Raw genomic sequence first — 19,080 nt, 5'->3', positions numbered from 1 at the left:
CGGGCGGGGGGGGAGCAGGGAACAGAAAGGTGCAAAAGAGGTTGTGGAACTGCAATGGGGTGGTGGAATGGGGAGGACCCTGGGGAAGGGGCAGAAAGGGGTGTGGCTATGGGCGGGGCCACAGGCAGAAGGGGCGGAACAGAGGCGGGGCTGCAGGGGGCTGGAGTCTGGAGGGACTACCCACTTGCTCTGGCCCAGGGCCCCAGGAAATCTTACTCTGCCTTTGTCTGGGGCTATAGCTAGAGGGGCTGTATGGGGCAGGCAGACGGCTAGCTGGAGAGAGAGACAGATAGGTTTTAAGCCATGCTGTGCTGCATGGCGAGCAGGGAGTCAGGAGTGGATGACCTCACAGCGCTGAGGTTGACCTGAAGAAGCTGCCATCAGCGACAGGACTAACCTTGCCCTGCCCATTAGTCCCGTGGAGAGGGAGTTGAGGTTAAAAGTCCAGTCCAGCAGCTGGAAAAGGGTGAGCAAAGAGACCTGTCTGGTGGCTCACCTGCAGCCCGGATGCAGCCTGGGGATAGAACCAAGTCATCCAGGGCCATGGTGCCTTTCTGTCCTGTTCCGATCATGCCCTCAAGAATGATCTGCAGGGACAGAACAAACTGCGGGTAACATGAGGGAGCAGGCTAGCACCTGCTCCCCAGGCAGGACACCCCAGATGTCACACAGGAATGGGGCCTGCCCCATGGAGTCCCAGCCAGGAGTATCTGCCGGCACTGCAAGAGGCTGCGAGACAGAGGATGGAGGGGCCATCTCCTAATAGGCAAATGAAAGCAAATGGTGTGTTGTGATGCAAGACCGATACCAGCGTGATTCGTTTCCCTGGAGAACCTTGGCTTAGATGGGGATGGTTTCAGGGCATGTGGGTGGGTGCGGGGGACATATGGGGGTGTGAGGTGGGTCTGTGTATTGAACGTGTATGTGATGGTAGGTCAGTGCATAGGGTATGGAGGGGGTCAGTGTTTAGGCTGTGTGACGATGGTGGGTCAGTGTGTAGGGGGGATAGAGGTGGGTCAGTGTTTAGGCTGTGTGATGGTGGTGGGTCAGTGTGTAGGGGGGGGTAGAGGTGGGTCAGTGTTTAGGCTGTGTGATGTTGATGGGTCAATGTGTAGGGGGGGTAGAGGTGGGTCAGTGTTTAGGCTGTGTGATGGTGGTGGGTCAGTGTGTAGGGTATGGAGGTGGGTCAGTGTTTAGGCTGTGTGATGAGGGTGGGTCAGTGTGTAGCGGGGGTAGAGGTGGGTCAGTGTTTAGGCTGTGATGGTGGTGGGTCAGTGTGTACATGTGGAGGGTGTCAGTGCGTAGGGGGTAGGGTGACCAGATGCCCCAATTTTATAGGGACAGTCCCGATTTTGGGGTCTTTTTCTTATATAGGCTCCTATTACCCCCCACCCCCATCCCGATTGTTCACTCTTGCTGTCTGGTCACCCTAGTGGGGGGTAGAGGGTGTGAGGGGTGGGTCAATATACAGGGTGTAATTCATTCCCCTAGGGCAGCTCGGCTGCAGCACCCAATTCTTAGTGCTGGTCCAGCTCTTTAATCCGCCTTCCTGGCTGGGGTGTGTGAGGCACGGCAGGAGACCCTATGTCCTGTCCATGGCTGTGGAGCATGGCAGGTGGGAACTCTCCCCATGTCCTGTGCCCCCTGCACTGGGGCATGGCTGGCCAAGGCCTGGCTCATTGGGGCACGGTCATAGTGTGACTTCAGAAGTTGATGAGCAATGAGGTTATGGGGATGCTGGGTCAGGCTGGGAACAGGGCTGAATTGGCATCCTTGGAGCCTGAAGGCCCCTGTGATCCCCAAGAAACGTATCTCCTGGGCAGGGACATGCCCCATGCTGCCCCACCCCTTCCTGGGAGGGACCCCTCTAGCGGCTCCGAGGGGATGAGGCCGCTCATGCCCATTCTTCCCTTTGCCCCTTCTGAGGGGGTGGTTTTGTGCCATGTCACGAGCCTACTGGGTCCTGGCTTAAAACCCACATTGCCTTGCTGCTCCATGGCAAGAGATGGGCCTGGTGCCCTGTGCTGGCCCAGCCCCCACGGTGGCACCGGAAGGGTTTGCTGCCCACCTGGAAGTTCTCGGTCACATTGAAGTCCACTTTCCCCCTGAACCAGTAATCGCCCAGGTCCCCAGCCCTCGTGTGCATGAGCTGCGTGACAGAGTTGGTTTGGTAGTAGATGTTGAGGCTGCCGGTGGCCGAGTCGTAGAGGTGGGAGTAGAACACGAGCTGGACCCGGAACAAGCACACAGATAATAACTCTGTCAAGCCCTGCCACTCAGTGCCAGGCTCAATCCCTGCATGCCCAGGAGCAGCCAGCCAGGAAGGAGGCCCTCGGCTCCAGCATGGTTTTGGCTCAGCCACTAAGCCCAAAGCAGAGGTGGCATGAGGAGTGCAGGGCAGCTGCAGAAGAGCCCCTGGTTTATCTGGGTGCTGGCTGGAGTGTGCCCCGCAGCTCTGCCTGGCTCCGGACCATGCTCTCCTCACCGAAAGATCCCAGGAGATGCTGTTCAGCCTACAGCACGACCCTCACCAGCCAATCAGCACCCAAACTTCCTGAACGTGCCTAGCGCTGGAGAATCCTGACTGGCTGGTGAGCAGGTCAATGTCCCTCCTGCCCAATGGGGTGGTGCCCAGGGCTCTCTTTGAGTCAATGAAATCCAGAGCTTAGAAATTTTAAGCTTAATGATCTGCTGAGGCTCCCATAAAATACCCACCTCATGCAGCTCATCCCCAGCCCTTCCCTTTGCTGCTTAGCTGGGAGCTGCCAGGAGCTGAGCACCAGCTGGATGGAAACACCCTAGCTGCCTTGGGCAAACACAAAGCCCAGTGGCACCTTTAGAGTTCAGTGGTTTCCAGCAAGCCTTGAAGGGCTGGTTCTCCCCAGCAGCAGCCCCCAGAGGGTGAGGTGCGTGTGGGTAAAGAGGGGCCCTGCCTGCAGTCCCTAGACACTGCGTAGGAGCCACTCCCAAGATGTCAGCCATCCTTCCCTGGCCAGCAAAGCCAAGAGGAGACTGACAGCCGGGTAGCCCAGGGGTGACTTACAGAGCAGCTGCTGGTCTTGGTTGCTTGGAAAACTGGACTAATCAGTCTGGCCGCACCGCTGCTCAGGTCCTGTGGGCCGGTACTGATGTAGAGGAAAAAGCCTACGGGAGATCAGCAGCACACGTTGGGATGCCAACTGTCTAACCACTTGTGCCCTGCCCCGTGCCCTGCCCCTTCTCCGAGGCCCTCCCTGCTCATTCCATCACTGCTCCCTCCGTCGCTCGCTCCCCCCACCCTCACTCACTTTCAGTAGGCTGGGGCAGAGAGTTGAGGTGCAGGCGGGGGTGTGGGCTGGGGTGTGGGCAGGGGTGTGGGCTCTGGGCTGGGACCGAGGGGTTCAGAGTGTGGGAGGGGGCTCCTGGCTATGCCTGGGGCAGGAGTTTGGGGTGCAGGAGGGGGCTCCGGACTGGGGCAGGGGGTTGGGGTGTGGGAGTGAATGAGGGTTGTGGGCTCTGGGTGGGAGTTTGGGTGCAGGGGGAGGCTCCAGGCTAGGGCAGGGGGTTGGGGTGTGGGATGGGGTGAGGGGTGGAGGCTCCGGCCAGGTGGCACTTACCTCAGGCAGCTCCCGGTCAGTGGTGCAGTGGGACTAAGACAGGGTCCTGCTTGCCCTTGCCCCGCACCATTCCCGGAAGCGGCCAGCACAACTCTGCGGCCCCTGGCAGTGGGAGGGCAGGGATCTCTGTGTGCTGCCTGCATCCCGAGCGCCGACTCCGCAGCTCCCATTGGCCGGGAACTGCCTTAGCCCCGCTGCGCTGCCGACGAGGTAAGTGGGGCCAGGGAGCTCCACGCGCTGTCCCGTCCGTGAACTGCTCCCAGAAGCAGCCACAACATCCCTGCGTCCCCTGGGGGGGGGCAGGGGGCTCTGTGCACTGACCCTGCCTGTTGGCACCCCCCCACAGTTCCCGTTGGCCGCAGTTTCTGGCCAATGGGAGCTGCAGAGTCGGCACTAGGGGCGGGGGCAGCATGCAGAGACCCCCCCTTGCCCACCCTCCAGGGGCCTCAGGGACGTGCTGGCCGCTTCCGAGAGCAGCGGGGCGCCAGGGCAGACCAGGAGGGTTGGCAACCCTAAGAACATATTCAGTACAGCCCCCCAGGCTGGCTTTATACCCAGGCCCCATGTGTTACTGGGCATGCACCATGCTGTACCTGCCGGGGGTAGAGGGGGCAGTGTGGCCTAGTGGGCAAAGTACTGGAATGGGATGTGTGCTCTAGGGGGACCATGGGAAAGTCACTTCCCTGCTCTGTGGCTCAGCTTCCCCAGCTGTAGAATGGGGATAATGACAGCGCCCCCTGGAGCTGAGATGTCCTGCTGACTAGCGCTCCATGTGAGCTAGGGATTGTTGTTAGACCCGTCCAGTAACTCCGCCTCCCAGAAAGAGTCCCCAGCAAGAAGGATGAAGAGAGGCAAATACTATAGAGAGAAATCTGCCACCTGGGGCGAGGCCCCCAGCTTTGCCAGTGCCCCCGCCTCAAACAGCAGACACCTTTGCAGACTAGGGCCCCCTCCATACACTTGCACATTTGGTTTTTAATTTTGTGACCTTCCCTGCACAAGCCAGTTCCCATGGTGAACTGCTCACTGGTGTTTCACTAGCATGCTCCCCAGTGGGCATGGAAGGCACTCTCCAGCAAGGCAAACAATACGCAAAGGGGGTTGACTGCAGGAAGGAAGACAAAGATCTGGTAAGATTTTGCTTGCATAAAGGTCTGAAGGCCAAAGAGAGCTACTTTAACTTGGGGACTTCTGATGCCATCACCCACCCCTGGAACAAAGACCCTGTTTGAAACAGACATGAGCACATCAGAATGTACCTGTGACAACTGAAAAACCCAACAGTCAAAGAAACTAGAGAGCTAAGGACGGAGCAGAGTGGCAGGGTGGCTAGACAGTGACTTAGGACTTCTCTCCCAACGCCCCCCTTCTGCGCGGGCGGGGGCAGAGACACCTCTTGCTGTGCATGGGCACACCGAGCACCATGTCAGACTGTACTGACGCAGGAGAGCAGCTTTGAGCCGGAACTCGGGGACGGGTGTTTGGGGAGAGACTGTCAGACTCAAAGGTCACTCTGATGTGCTGTGTCAGAGGGAACAGTTCATCCTCGGTGGGAACAGTAAGGTGAGGTTGCTTTTATCTCCTCCCCAAGGGCTCAGAGGTCCCAGCCTGTCCCAGGTGTGTTGGCAGGGGGTTAATGTTTAACATTTGTTATGCTCTATTTTCTTGGCAGTGCCTTCCAGTAACCACAGAGCTTGCTTTCCAGGAGGACTTTATGGCTGTCCCCTTACCCAGAACCACCAGCAGAGGGTCTAAGACACGGCTTTGGAGCCTGCTCCATCCAGCCATCCCAGAGGGCCCGCGGTACGTTGTGGGAACACCCATAATCAAGGTAGGAAAGGCAGCCAGTGTGGAACCCGCCCCTAGCATGGGTGTGATTCCATGAGCCCTAAGAACCAGCCTGGGCCCTGTTCCGTGACTGAATAACTGAGCAAGCAAAGCATCAGCTTGTCTTGGGCTCGGAGCTGTAGTAGTGAACGGGCTTGCCTTGTGCCAGGCCAGGGCTCAGGGCAGGAAATATTCCAGGGAAATCCAAACCCGCCCTCTGCATGGAGTCCTCACAGCAGTAAGAGCAGAGCTGAGCCAATCCTAAAGTCACAGTGACCTGATGACCAGGATGGGACAGGAATGGGCGGGATCTGCCAGCTGCTTCTCCCTGGCCTCTCCACAGAGCGTTACCTGGCCCCACACACCACTCCAGGCAGCAGCATTCTGGGGGGCAGGGAACAGGGTCAGACTCTGGCATCTATTCAGCCCTAGACACACACAGAGAACCACCCAGCCCCTTAGCAGCCCAGGCCCCTGGTGCATCCCGGACTCTGCTTCCCTCTCCTGACAGGAGGGGCCCAGCGCGGGGGCGGGGGGAGGCGACCCAGCAGCCCTAGGTGGGTTGCAGAGGTACCTGTCCTGCTGTTGCTGCTGTGGTCCCGTGTGGGGGTGCGGGCTGCAGGCGCGAGGTGGAGGCTTGTGTTCCTGACCCAGGTCGGGTAATCGGGCGCAGTGACCCAGTCACACCAGCCCGTCTCAAAGGAACAGAGGGTGAAAGATCCTGGAAGGAGAAAGGAGGTGACAATAGGGGTGACACCACATGGGGGTTCCCTTCACCACCCGGCAGGAGGGCTCTGCAGGGCATCCCCAGGGCTGGAGTCTCCCTTCATTATCCCCTTCATGGTGATTGCTCTCTCTTGCATGCGCACACAGGGTGCTGCCCTCTTCCCGCTGAGGGGGTGTCTGAGAACAGCCGGTACTCAGTGGCATGGGGGGCAATGGGGAAGGTGGCACCAGGCTCAGTTCCCCAGCCCTGGCGGGCAGGAGAGCTGGGGGAAGACCCACTCCGCTGCCCATACGAGCACCCCTGGGGCTTTCGCCAGGATGCCCAGCGGACAGCGGGGAGTTGTCTAGAGCAGCCTGCAAAGGGAGCAGAGGCTCAGGATCAGGGATCCGAGCCTGGCAATACAAGAACCACTCAGGCTAGGCTGGCTCACATCCAGGCCAGAGATACCCAGTAAGCTGGCTGGGGGTGCCTGGGTATGTGTGCACACGTGGCACCGCCCTTTCTAGGAGGAGCCAGAACTGCGTGGCTGGGGGTCCTAGGTCCTAGGAGCAGGGCCCTGGGCCTGGGGGATGTTCCCGGCAAATACAGGCTTGGAAGGTGGGGTTAGGCTGCTTCAACGCCTCCCCATCCAGCCGGAACCAGGCAATGCCAAAGTTCCCAGGTCACAGAATCATAGAAGATCAGGGTTGGAAGGGACCTCAGGAGGTATCTAGTCCAACCCGCTGCTCAAAGCAGGACCAGTCCACCTAAATCATCCCAGCCAGGGCTTTCTCAAGCCTGACCTTAAAAACCTCAAAGGAAGGAGATTCCACCACCTCCTTAGGTAACGCATTCCAGTGCTTCACCACCCTTCTAGTGAAAAAGTTTTTCCTAATATCCAACCTAAACCTCCCCCAAGCCCAGCTCACGCAGCAGGGTGGCACACGGCAACATTTGGCCAAACTCTGAGCTCTTGGGAGCCATTCAGGCATGGAGCCCCCCAGCAATCCTAGTCTGCTCCCCAGGGTGGACTGGGAAAGACCCACTGGGTCCCATCCACCTCTGACTCCAACTCACATATATTCTGTGGTTCCTGTCTGGATTTAACAGCATCACGGCTCTTGGGCCCCTGGAGGCCAGTGCTCCCCGGCCCACCAACGCTGCCCACTCTCCAGCCCTGGCAGCTGGTGCTCAGCGCTCTCTGGCCTGGGAACGCTGCCTGCTCTAGGGCCCCCGATGGCTGCTGGTCTCCAGCCTGGGAATGCTGCCCACTCTACAAACTCTGGTGGCCGGTGCTCTCCAGCCCAGGAATGCTGCCCGCTGTCCTGCCCCGACAGCTGGTGCTGAGCTCTCTCCTGCCCGGGAACACTCACTGCACTCTGTGGTGGATTCGTCTGACAGATCCCCGCAGTTGTCGGTGCCATCACAGAGCTGCTCCAGCTGCACACATGATCCACGGCTGCAGTTCCTCTCCTCCCAGCCACACACTAGGCTCAGGGGTGCTGAGTGCAGGCAGGAAAGGGTTAAGTCGCTCAGAGAGATAGGGCAAATCCCAGCTTTGCAGGGCTGGTGCCCACTCCCCAGAGATGGCCTGGGCGTGGCAGGCTGGTAGTGCTTGGAGCCTCCCGGGGAGTTGAGGGGGCATGAGGCTGTGAGGGTTGGGAAGAGCTGAACGCTGCTAGCTGGACTTAACCCTTGCTGCGGGTCCGTGGCCAGGGCAGCTGGGCCCAGCTGGCTGAGAAGAGGGGCAGTGGGACTGTGTAGCCAGAACAGCGTAGGTGACTGGGGCTCTGGCTCAAGTGCATTACGGGTGTCGGAGCGGGCACAATGTGCAGCCTCAGGGACACTGTTGGCTCTGGTCACACGTAAGCTCTGGGCACAGGCTTGGGCCCACTGAGCCGCAGTGGGCCCTCTCCAGCCAGTGGCGCACTCACTTCCTCTGACCCCTTGCCCAGCTCAGGGGTCCCAGAGAATCCACAACATCAACAGCCAGCCAGGGGGGTGGAAGTAGCTGGCCACAGTGCAGCAAGAGTGTCCGCTTTCCCACGCAGCAGCCCCTCAGAGGGGGTCATGTGCTCTGGACCGGGGCTCTGTCCTGCCCTGGGCGTGCCGAGGGGAGTTGGGGGAGGCTAAAGGAATAAGGGAAGCATCTGGGGGCTTTGCACTGGCTCCCTCCTGACTCCACAGCCAAGCGCAGCACCCCGGGTAGAGGCAGGTGCGAGGGGGGGGCATGCTGCCTTACGTGGCAAGCCACAGCTCCTGAACTCCACGTCGTCCAGCTGCAAGGAGCTCTGCTGCGAGGAGAGGGTTATCTGCCAAGAGAAGAGAAACCCCGGTGTGGGCACAGCCTAGGCACCAGGACAACTGACACGGCCCAAGGAGTGGGCATGCCTGGCGCAGCCTGACCACCCACAGCCTCTGGGTTCCTTCTGCTCCCTCTTCCCCCTCCCCTCCTGTGAGAATGGGGAGGGGGAGAGACTTCTGGGCGGGAGGGATAGCTCAGGAGTTGGAGCATTGGCCTGCTAAACCCAGGGTTGTGAGTTCAATCCTTGAGAGGACCATTTAGGGATCTGGGGCAAAAATTGGGGATTGGTCCTGCTTTGAGCAGGGGGTTGGACTAGATGATCTCCTGTGGTCCCTTCCAACCCTGATATTCTATGATTCTGCCTGCTCTTCCCCCACAGGTGGGGCAAGTAGCCACTGTGAGGTTGTTTTCCCCCAGCCAGGGCTGACAAGAGCCCCGCAGCAGGTGTTGCAGAGTTTGCATTTGCTGGGCATGCCCCCTGTCCAGGGCCCATCACACATGAGCACTAGCCCCTCTCAAAGGGGGTCTGTAGACACAAGCCTGTCACATGTGGACAGTCTAGAGCCTGTCCGGTCACTGGCCTGGTTCTATGCTAATGCTGTGGGCCAATATTGAACCGGTGCCCTGATCTCCAGAGCCGGCTGGTTCCCATGTGACCTATCTCAGGCCACCACATGCCACAGCTGCAATGTCTACCCAGCCCTTTCCCAGCCTTTGCAGCTCTGCGCTTCCCTGGGAGGTAGGAGTGGGGCTGCCCCACAGGCCAGTGTCCCACGCCCCACACATTGGAGGGCCATGTATCAGCACATCACGCCTAGCTAGCATGGGAGGCCTGCATGTGCTCAGGCTCTGCCAACTTGGCTCAGGCTGTTGCCAGGGGGCGCAGAGCAGGCTGAGGGTTGGTTTCTCACCTGGAACTCCCCTGGCACCCGGCCTGTGTATGCAACCAGCTCCTGCCAGGCAGAAATGCTGCTTTCAGGGCTCTGCCACAGCGTTATGGTCTCACTGTCATACGTCAGCTCCACCCACAGAGCCGGCTGCACTGTCTTGTTAAGCCCTACAAGCAAGCCAGGATACATGATCACATGGTCTCTCCTCCAGCCTTAGACACCCCAAGAGTGCTCCAGCCAGTGATGAGCTGCCAAAATCTTAACAATGGGTTCCCTCCTCACCCCATGAGGGGGTCGTTGCCCACCCCCCCCAGGACCCCTGCCCCATCCACCCCCCTCCCCTGTCCCCTGACTGTCCCCAGAACCGGGCAGGAGGATCTTGTGGGCCACCGTAGTGGGTGCCCACCCCACCCCTAAGAGCCAGAGGCACCTGTCGGGGGGCAAGGTGGGGAGTCCCGGCGGTGCTTACCTGGGGCGGCTCCCAGGAAGCATCCAGCAGGTCCCTCTGGCTCCTAGGGGCGGGGGAGTGTAGCTGGGGGGGAGCAGGGGGAGCGGCCGCTCCCCCCACCGATCACATCAAAAGTGGCGCCTTAGGCGCCGACTCCCTGGGTGCTCCGGGGCTGGAGCACCCATGGGGAAAATTTGGTGGGTGCAGAGCACACACCGGCAGCTCCCCGCACCCGGCCCCAGCTCACCTCCGCTCCGCCTCCTCCCCTGAACCCACCGCCCCGCTCTGCTTCTCCGTGCCCCCCCACCCCGCGCCGGCTTCCCGCAAATCAGCTGTTCGGCGGGAAGCCAGGGAGGGCTGAGAAGCAGGCCGCGGCTTCCCGCTCAGGCCGAGGGTGGTGGAGGTGAGGTGGGGCGGGGAGTGGTTCCCTGTGCCCCCCCCCCGGGTTACCTGCTGCGGCGTGGGCGGCCCTCCTTGTGCCCCCCCCACCCGAGCTCACCTCCACTCTGCCTCCCTGGGCCTGAGCGGGAAGCTGGCACCTGCTTCTCAGCCTGCCCCGGCTTTCTGCGCGAACAGCTGATTCGCGGGAAGCCGGGGGGGGGGGGGGGCAGAGAAGCAGAGCTGGGTGGCGCGTTCAGGGGAAGAGGCGGAGCAGAGGTGAGGTGAGTTGGGGCCGGGGCTGGGGCGGGGAGCTGCCAGTGGGTGCTCTGCACCCACCAAATTTTCCCCTTGGGTACTCCAGGTGCCGGTGCAAACCGGCTCCAGCTCACACTGGCCCCAGCATGACATGCCAGTCTCTAGTCACCAATTCTCTCAAAACGGGGTGACTGGGCAACAAAATGGCAGGTGAAATTCAGTGTTGATAAATGCAAAGTAATTCACATTGGAAAACATAATCCTAACCATACGTACAAAATGATGGGGTCTAAAATAGCTGTTACCACTCAACAAAGAGATTTTGGAGTCACTGTGGATAGTTCTCTGAAAACATCCACTCAATGTGCTGCGGCAGAATGTTGGGAATCATTAAGAAAGGGACAGATAATAAGACAGAAAATATCATGTTGCCTCTATATAAATCCATGCTATGCCTATAACCTGAATACTGCATGCAGATGTGGTCGCCCCGTCTCAAAAAGATCTATTGGAATTGGAAAAGGTTCAGAAAAGGGCAACAAAAATTATCAGGGGTATGGAACAGCTTCCATATGAGGAGAGATTAATAAGACTGGGACTTTTCATCTTGGAAAAGAGACGACTAAGGGGAGATATGATTGAGGTCTATAAAATCATGACTGGGGTGGAGAAAATAAATAAGGAAATGTTATTTACTCCTTCTCATAACACAAGAACTAGGGGCCACAAAATGAAATTAATAGGCACCAGGTTTAAAACAAACAAAAGGAAGTATTTTTTCACACAACACACAATCAACCTGTGGAACTCCTTGTCAGAGGATGTTGTGAAGGCCAAGACTATAACAGGGTTCAAAAAAGAACTAGATAAATTCATGGAGAATAGGTCCATCAATGGCTATTAGCCAGGATGGACAGAGATGGTGTCCCTAGCCTCTGTTTGCCAGAATCTGGGAATGAGTGACAGGGGATGGATCACTTGATGACTCCCTGTTCTGTTCATTCCCTCTGGCGCACTTGGCATTGACCACTGTCAGCAGACAGGATACTGGGCTAGATGGACCTTTGGTCTGACCCAGTAGGGCCATTCTTATGTTCTTCTAGCATCAGCCAGTGCCATCCTCTCATCCTAGCTAGGGCACCATGGTGCCCCCCACTCAAGTCTTCTGCACAGCAGCACAGAATGCTGCTGCTCAGGGTGTGACGCCAGCCTGGCTTGTGCTTTACAGTTTCTAGGCAACTGGGAACTAGGACTGCTGAGTTCAGTAAGGTTCTGCTTTAATTCCACCAGAAGGACCAAGTTCTGGTGGCCTGGCAGCTGGAAGGGTCTCTCTCGGTCCAGTGGCCCTCTAGAGACCCAGACAGAGTGTGATAGATTCTGACCCTGTCCCTGGCTCTGCCATTGACTCACTGGGTAAAGTTGGGCAAATCCCTTCCGCTTCGGTGCCTCGGTTTCTCCAGCCATAACATGGGGATTATATTATTCCCCACATCACAGGGAGACTGAGAGGATTCAGAAATGTCTGTAAAATGCTTATGGACCCTCAGAAGGAAATGGGCAAGTGGAAGGCAAGGGGCTATTTAGTAGTAATACCAATGGTATCTGGTGCTCAGTAGCTGCTAAAACATTGACAATTCAATTTATACAAGGAATATAAGCACTGCCAGATCGGATCAGATAGGGCTCCATCAAGCCCAGATCCTGTCTCCAGAAGGGACCCATACCAGCCGTCTTGGACAGGCGTGCACACCTCCCTATACCAGACAATAGCACATCAACCTGCTGGGAGCAACCCCACCCCGTCAATTGTCCTGGCCAGCTGCTCCCATCCCAGCCTCCCCCCTCTGCAGCTGCCCTGGCCCCTCCAGTGCTCCTTTGAACACTAGGCACAGCTCTTGTCCCTGTGCTTGTGTCAGGGGCAGGAGAGGCTGTGACATCCCCCAGCAGTGCAGCACTGCTGTAGCAGACAGTGCAGTGGGTGCACCTTTACCTGTTTCCCACAGGCGATACCATGCTCTGATCTCACAGGTGGCTGCTGCTTGTCGCATCACAGGGGACCTTAACCTAGCGATGGCAGCAAACGTGTTTCTGCGCATCTCTGCAGCCATGTACCAGCCTGGGGAGAGCATACATCAGGAGGGGTATTCACATTGCAAGGGCAAGGCAGAGAAGCAGACACATTCCCTTCCCTGATCCACTTCACGGGAAACAGACCCACCGCGACTGCCACACCACGTGTGTTCTCACCAGGAGTCTCAAACCAGCTCTAGTTCTTAGGCTCTAACACAGACCACCAGGAGAAATGCCCCCCCAGGAGAAAGAACAGGACGATTGTGGCACCTTAGAGACTAACCCATTTGTCTGAGCAGAAGCTTTCGTGAGCTACAGCTCACTTCATCGGATGCAAGCTGTGAAAACAGTTCTCATGCCTGTGCAGCACTGCCAGAGCGTGAGGCAGCATTTACCCCGCTTTATCTGACTGCATGATTCCATATACTCCTGAGAACTGAGTCACCGTTAGCTGTGCAAAGAGCCGTCTCCTCTGCAGCTCATGGCACCTGGAGCAGCCTTCCCCCACCCTTTCTTCTCTGCGTCTCCACTTACGCCAGCTCCTTGCACAGGCCTCCTCATCTCTGACTACCTCCATCATGCCTCGTCCTTTTCTCAGGCCTGGTCTACACTTAAAATGTAGATCAACCAAGCTGTGCCGCTCAGGGGTGTGAATGGGGAGGGTCCCAGAGACAGGGCTTCAGCCCAAGCCTGGATGTCTACGCTGCAATTTTATAGCCCCACAACCCCAAGTCAGTGGACATGGGCCAGCCCCAGGTGTTTTATTGCAGCATAGACAGACACAAAGCCAGCATGTGTCTTAAAGAATAAAGGCAAAGCCCAGCTACAGAAATACCAAATTCTGTCTAAGTGCCATGAAGTCATGTGACTGGATGGGCCTTTCAGGACTCCAAGGGCCAGACTCCCCAGTGCCCTACATCCTGGGTAGCCCTTTACTCCGGCCGAGAATGGGAAAAGCCCCCCATTTGGGTAGTTCACAGCAGCTTTGCACTGGCTAATAAAGAAACTGGCTCCCAAATTCCCTTGCGAGGTGTGAGGCCTTTTTCTGCAGGAAGGTGCAGCAGCCACAGTAGGACAGTCGCAGCCATGAGCTAAGAAGCAGAGAGTCACATCCTCACATTCCCTCTAAATTACATCAAAACAATGTCATATCCGGCTGTGAAGACTGTGCTCCTGTCCTAACAGTGCCCACAACCACCAACCAAGAAACAGAGCTTAAAAAGTTTAAAGAAAACTTTGTTTGACAGCGTTCTGCCTGGCAAGGAACCACTTCTCAACAGTGGATGCATCCAATGAAGTGAGCTGTAGCCCACGCAAGCTTATGCTCAAATAAATCTGTTCGTCTCTAAGGTGCCACAAGTACCCCTGTTCTTTTCTCAACAGTTGTGATTGTGAAATCTCTACTTCTATTGTTTTGCCTTTACGGGCCCCACTTCTCTATTGTTTATCTGTAGGGTCTCTGTCTGGTTCTTTGATCATTTCTGTCTGTGGCATAACTAATTTTGCAAGATTTAAATCAACTCAGGTGCTGGGGTCTGATTGGGTAAAGAATGGTTTCACAATGGGCTAGGATGGGTAAAAATACTGTCTTGTAACACTTCAGTTTACAGTGGTTGGTGACGGTAGAGCTAAGCAGGACTCAAGTTTCACTATATAAACTGGGATCCAAAAGGAAGTTCTTTAGCACCCAACTCCAGGACACAGCCCAGGATCAGAGCTGCCAGACCTCAACACCTGCCAATCATACTGTGCAGAAGCTGGAGCCCCAAACGACCTGATCCTGCTTGGCCACCAGGAAAAGTTCATCTGCCTTATTGGGAGTGAGGAGCATTGTCTGCTTAGCCTGTGTGTTCTGTTTTGGTAACTGTTAATAAATAGAGAATATTACTGTGTAAGGCTCCTTCACTGGTAAAAGACTCTGCAAACCCACAAAACATTACATCCTGAGCCCTAGGAACTGGGTAAGGGTAGGTGTCTTTCACCCAGAGCATTAGGAACTGGGTAAGGGTGGGGGTGCCTAAATTAATCAGGTTATACCTTGAGCCCACAGAATGGTAAAGGTGGGTGCCCTAGAGTGTATGGTGCAGGTAACACCCTGGCTTTTGTGCATTTATAATCCCAGCCTTAAAGCAACAGGGCTAAGGATTCCCAAAGAGCCACCGTGTGCTGATCACAGGTGGATCTGTTCTGAAGACCACAGTGCACCCTACCCCTAAACACTCGTCAGGTACAGCTGCTGCAGGGAGGGAGATTTTTTCAGCTCTGATACCCCAGTGCAGTGGTAAGGAGAGTGGCCACTGGCTACCCAAGCTATTTACTTGTTCCCATAATATAAGAACTAGGGGCCACCAAATGAAATTAATGGGCAGCTGGTTTAAAACAAATAAAAGGAAGTTCTTGTACACTCAGCGCAGTCAACCTGTGGAACTCCTTGCCTGAGGAGGTTGTGAAGGCTAGGACTATAACAGGGTTTAAAAGATAACTGGATAAATTCATGGAGGTTAAGTCCATTAATGGCTATTAGCCAGGATGGGTAAGGAATGGTGTCCCTAGCCTCTGTTTGTCAGAGGGTGGAGATGGATGGCAGGAGAGAGATCACTAGATCATTGCCTGTTAGGTTCACTCCCTCTGGGGCACCTGGCATTGGCCACTGTTGGCAGACAGGACACTGGGCTGGATGGACCTTTGGTCTGACCCAGTCTGGCCGTTCTTATGTTCTTATGTACCCAGTGGAATGTGGTGCGGTTACCCAGATCAGTGCCCCGGGTGTGATCGGCGCTGGGCCCTCTCCCCCACATGGCGATGCTGGCTCGGCCTGTGACCCATCTGTAGGCAGAGGTGCTCACATCCTTCCATCCACAGTTGCCCTCTTCAAAATCGCAAGTGAAGGGAGTTCCCAGCGTGACTGATTCTTTGTGATAACCTGCCGGGAAGCAGAGGAGAGTGATTAGTGCTCATGAGGGCTGGGCAGCACTCATTCCTGAGAGTAGCAAATTCCAGGATGTTTCTGTTGGTGATAAATCAGCAGCATCGGACATTTAGGGATTCCTGGGGGAGTGGGTAGGGGAGTGGGGGATGAGTGGAATGGGTGAGGAGAGTGGGTACTTAGGTGGGTGAGTAAGTGGCATGTGGATAGCTTGAGGTGGCTCTCATGGGGCCTGTGTGCCAGGCAGAGCTAGCAGGAAAGCGACAGTTGCGTAGCTCTGCAGCGCATTTCGCTCATTCAGGGCCTTTGGCCCATCCTTGTGTGATGCAGTGGGGCCCTGGTTCTAGGGTTCCCAACTCTGACTGAAGCTATTCCGGGAGGTTTTCTTTCCCCAACATAACATAATGTAATTTTCTTAAAATAGCCTATTAAAATCTCCTGGATTTCTTTCAATAGTCGCCGGGAGATGGATACTGATTCCAGGAGACTCCAGGCCAATCCTGGAGGATTGGCAACCCTACCTGGTTCCCTACTCTTCTCTTGGAGCAGGTTCAGGGTCAAGGACCCCTGGGAACCCGAGCCTCTTGGGCTGCAGATTGCTAATCCCAGGAAAACTGCTATGCAGGAAAGAGCAGCCAGAAGCCAAAGAGCAGGAGTCAGAGGCAGCACTCACCACACTGGTTCTCATCGGAGCAGTCCCTGCAGTCGCACACAAAGTCACACACCCCCGGGGCAGGACTGCTGCATCTGTTGATGAAGATGGACTGGATGCCAGGGTGAGGCCAAGCTACCAGAGAGGGTAAAAGCCAGCATCAGGAGGGCCAGCCCCAGGCAGCACTGAGGCCTGTCCCTGGCCACTGGCTGCCATCTCTGCAGGGGGTTACAGCCAGTGCATGATACTAGGTTGTGAATCCTGAGGCTTGGGGGCCTGACAGGTGGGGAGCCTCTGTACCTGCGATGTTCATATGCCCCTTTGAACACTCCAGCACCTGCAGAGCTAGGCTGGGGATTCTGCCGGGGGAGATTGCAGAGCTGCCCTTTCCAGCTAGGCTGTAGTTTGGCTTGGTTCTCATTCTCATCAGCCTGTGGCTGCAGGAGGAAGATGGTGGCTTTTGGGGAGGTCATTTACCATGATTCATGGGCTGGAGAGTTAAACATGAATGGAGGCAAAATCCCAGTGAAAGTCACCATGTGGTGAAAAAGAGCTAAGACATCTGCCCCATCAGCATTTGGGGCTAGGAGGGTGGGAACTCATTTGCCTCTTGGGATCTGGATTTGAAGACCCACAGGCTACATTTGAGCTCTGGATACTCCTGCCTTACAGTGGCATGTCTCAAATACACCATAAAATACTTCTGATGTCGGGGGTGGGCACGAGCCTGGTCGCATGATTAGCGCTCAGGATGCTGGGGGTATATTGCCAGCTCTGGGAGAGAGCAGGTTCCAGTGGGAAATGGGGCTTGAGATCTATTCCCAGCTCTCTGTGACATCTTGGGAAGTCACTTCCCCGCTCCATGCCTCAGTTTCCCCATTGTAAAATGAAGATAATGGTGCTGACCCAGCCTTGTAAAGGGCCTTGAGATCTGGAGATAAATATGTAACACCAGCAGACCAGGCACCAGCTCATGCCAGGGTTCCATGTCTCAACTGGACGCAGGGTCACCAGACAGCAAGTGTGAGAAATCAGGACGGGGGTGGGGGGTAATAGGAGCCTATATAAGAAAAAGACCCAAAAATAGGGACTGTCCCTATAAAATCAGGACATCTGGTCACCCTGACTGGACACATGTGGGTTAATAGTGATAAAATAGGTATTAGAATTATAAGAAAGTTTTTAGTGTCTAGACTCTGTTGAATACTTGTGAGTTGTCACCTGTGTTCATCTTACCTATAATATCTGTGCTCCAGACTGGAAGATAATGTTGGAGCAGGAGTATTGGGACCCTCTGGGACTGAATTGCCAGAGAGGAGAGGGACATTAATTAGTGTGGGAGCTGCTCTTCTACAGAAATTATGCCCCTCCCCCCTGCAAAGAGGAGACCCGGCAATACCAGGTGGGCTCTGGTTCATTCTTACAACTGGAAACTCCCCACATCTGGACTGACAAACTGTTAACAAAAGGACTCCTATAGCTGGTTTGCTGCTCCCTCCCTCCCTGTGAGGGTGAGTCACCTGAGTGGACGCTGCCACTCTGCTGAGTTTGCAGCTCAGAGCGTATGACAGGAGAGGGATAAAAACCTCAGACCAAAGGAACTAAGGTCTCTGTGCTGCTTGGACTCAGGCACAGGGGGACACAAGCTGTTTTTAGGCGTAACCAAGAGATCCTTGCCTGCTTAGCCTGGGTTAGCCCCAAAGAACATCCAGAGCTTGCTGATGACAGAAGCCTACATTATCTTTTGAAATCTAAGACTGTAATTCATTTGTGTCACCTGTGTGTCTATATTTGCTGGCTTGCAAATAACTCTCTAATTTCCTTTTCCTGTTTAATACATCTCCATATAGTTTACTATAGGATTGACTACAAGCTTTGTCTTTGGGGTGAGACCTAAAGCACAACTGACTGGGATAATTGACTGGTTCTTTGGGATCAGAAATAACCTGAACGTTGCTGTGATTCTTGGTGTAAGGGGCCATCTACCACAGAGCTATGATCACCTGTGTGGCAAGACAGATTGGCGAACCCAAGGGGCTGTTTGTGACCAGGGGCGCCAGAACGGGGGGGGCCAGGGGGCCCATGGCCCCATCACTTTTTACCATCTGTAAGGGTGAGTGATGGCGGGGCGGAGAGGAGAGAGCAGGGGGTGGGGTTTTGAGGGGAAGAGGAGGCGCAGGGGTGGGACCTTGGAGGAAGGAGCAGGGCCTCAGGGAGAAGGGGTGCCGTGGGGGAGGAGGCCTCGGGGGTAGGGGTCAGGCAGTGAGGGAAGGGGCGGTGCGGGGGGGAAGGCATGGTTTGGGTGCCTGAGAAGTGTTCACTTGGTGCATTTGGTTGGTGAAATCTAAGTTTAGAACTCCCAACTTTTGGGGTTGGTGCCCTGAGTCAGTCCTGAGGTTTGGCGCTCACACTCCTGCAAAACCTTTGTGAGCATCACAAAATAGTGATGTTATTTAATTGAATATTTGTCATGCTGTCTGGAGTGGCTCATGACCATGAGTGCCCACCTCAGGGCAGACTGTCAGAAAACGCAAGACTCCCCAAGCTGGTGATGTGGCCTATAATTCTAACAAATGTGAACTCCTCGATCACTCTACCAGTCTTACCATGGAGTCACAGACAGTCCCTTTGGACTCTCCACTCTATAGGGTTGCCAAGCATCCGGTTTTTGACCGGAACTCCCGGTCAAAGAGGGACCCTGGCGGCTCCAGTCAGCACTGCTAACTGGGCCGCTAGAAGGCTAGTCCCTGCCTGCCCTGGCTCCGTGTGGCTCCCGGAAGTGTCCGGCATGTCCAGCACCTAGGCGCAGGGGTTGCCGGGAGCTCCTGCCCCACCCCGAGCGCCAACTCCGCAGCACCCATTGGCCAGGAACCATGGCCAATGGGAGCTGCGGGGAAAGGGCCTGCGAGTGGGGGCAGCACGTGGAGCCCCTGTAGCCACCCCTACACCTATGAGTCAGAGAGACATGTCACCACTTCCGGAGCCGCCTGAGGTAAGCACCGCCCAGCCGGAGCCTGCACCCTG

At 56.1% G+C, this 19,080-nt stretch overlaps 1 protein-coding gene across 1 annotated transcript in view; it reads right to left on the bottom strand.

Moving 5' to 3' along the window:
* Nucleotides 1–16,477, bottom strand: part of MAMDC4 (MAM domain containing 4) — a 39,671-nt gene extending 23,194 nt beyond the window's left edge. Inside the window, exons 1-11 of the mRNA XM_077836226.1 lie at nucleotides 16,357–16,477; nucleotides 16,078–16,191; nucleotides 15,228–15,401; nucleotides 12,399–12,524; nucleotides 9,346–9,491; nucleotides 8,330–8,441; nucleotides 7,503–7,631; nucleotides 5,998–6,144; nucleotides 3,044–3,144; nucleotides 2,069–2,227; nucleotides 497–587 (exon numbers count right to left, since the gene is read on the bottom strand). Of these exons, the coding sequence (XP_077692352.1) occupies nucleotides 497–587; nucleotides 2,069–2,227; nucleotides 3,044–3,144; nucleotides 5,998–6,144; nucleotides 7,503–7,631; nucleotides 8,330–8,441; nucleotides 9,346–9,491; nucleotides 12,399–12,524; nucleotides 15,228–15,401; nucleotides 16,078–16,191; nucleotides 16,357–16,477 (1,420 nt within the window). The remainder of the gene's footprint in view (nucleotides 1–496; nucleotides 588–2,068; nucleotides 2,228–3,043; nucleotides 3,145–5,997; nucleotides 6,145–7,502; nucleotides 7,632–8,329; nucleotides 8,442–9,345; nucleotides 9,492–12,398; nucleotides 12,525–15,227; nucleotides 15,402–16,077; nucleotides 16,192–16,356) is intronic.
* Between the last annotated feature and the right edge of the window lie 2,603 nt (nucleotides 16,478–19,080).

This window comes from Eretmochelys imbricata, chromosome 16 (assembly GCF_965152235.1).
Source record: "Eretmochelys imbricata isolate rEreImb1 chromosome 16, rEreImb1.hap1, whole genome shotgun sequence".
NCBI classification, from domain to species: domain Eukaryota; kingdom Metazoa; phylum Chordata; order Testudines; family Cheloniidae; genus Eretmochelys; species Eretmochelys imbricata.
This window is presented reverse-complemented; position numbering and strand designations above follow the sequence as displayed.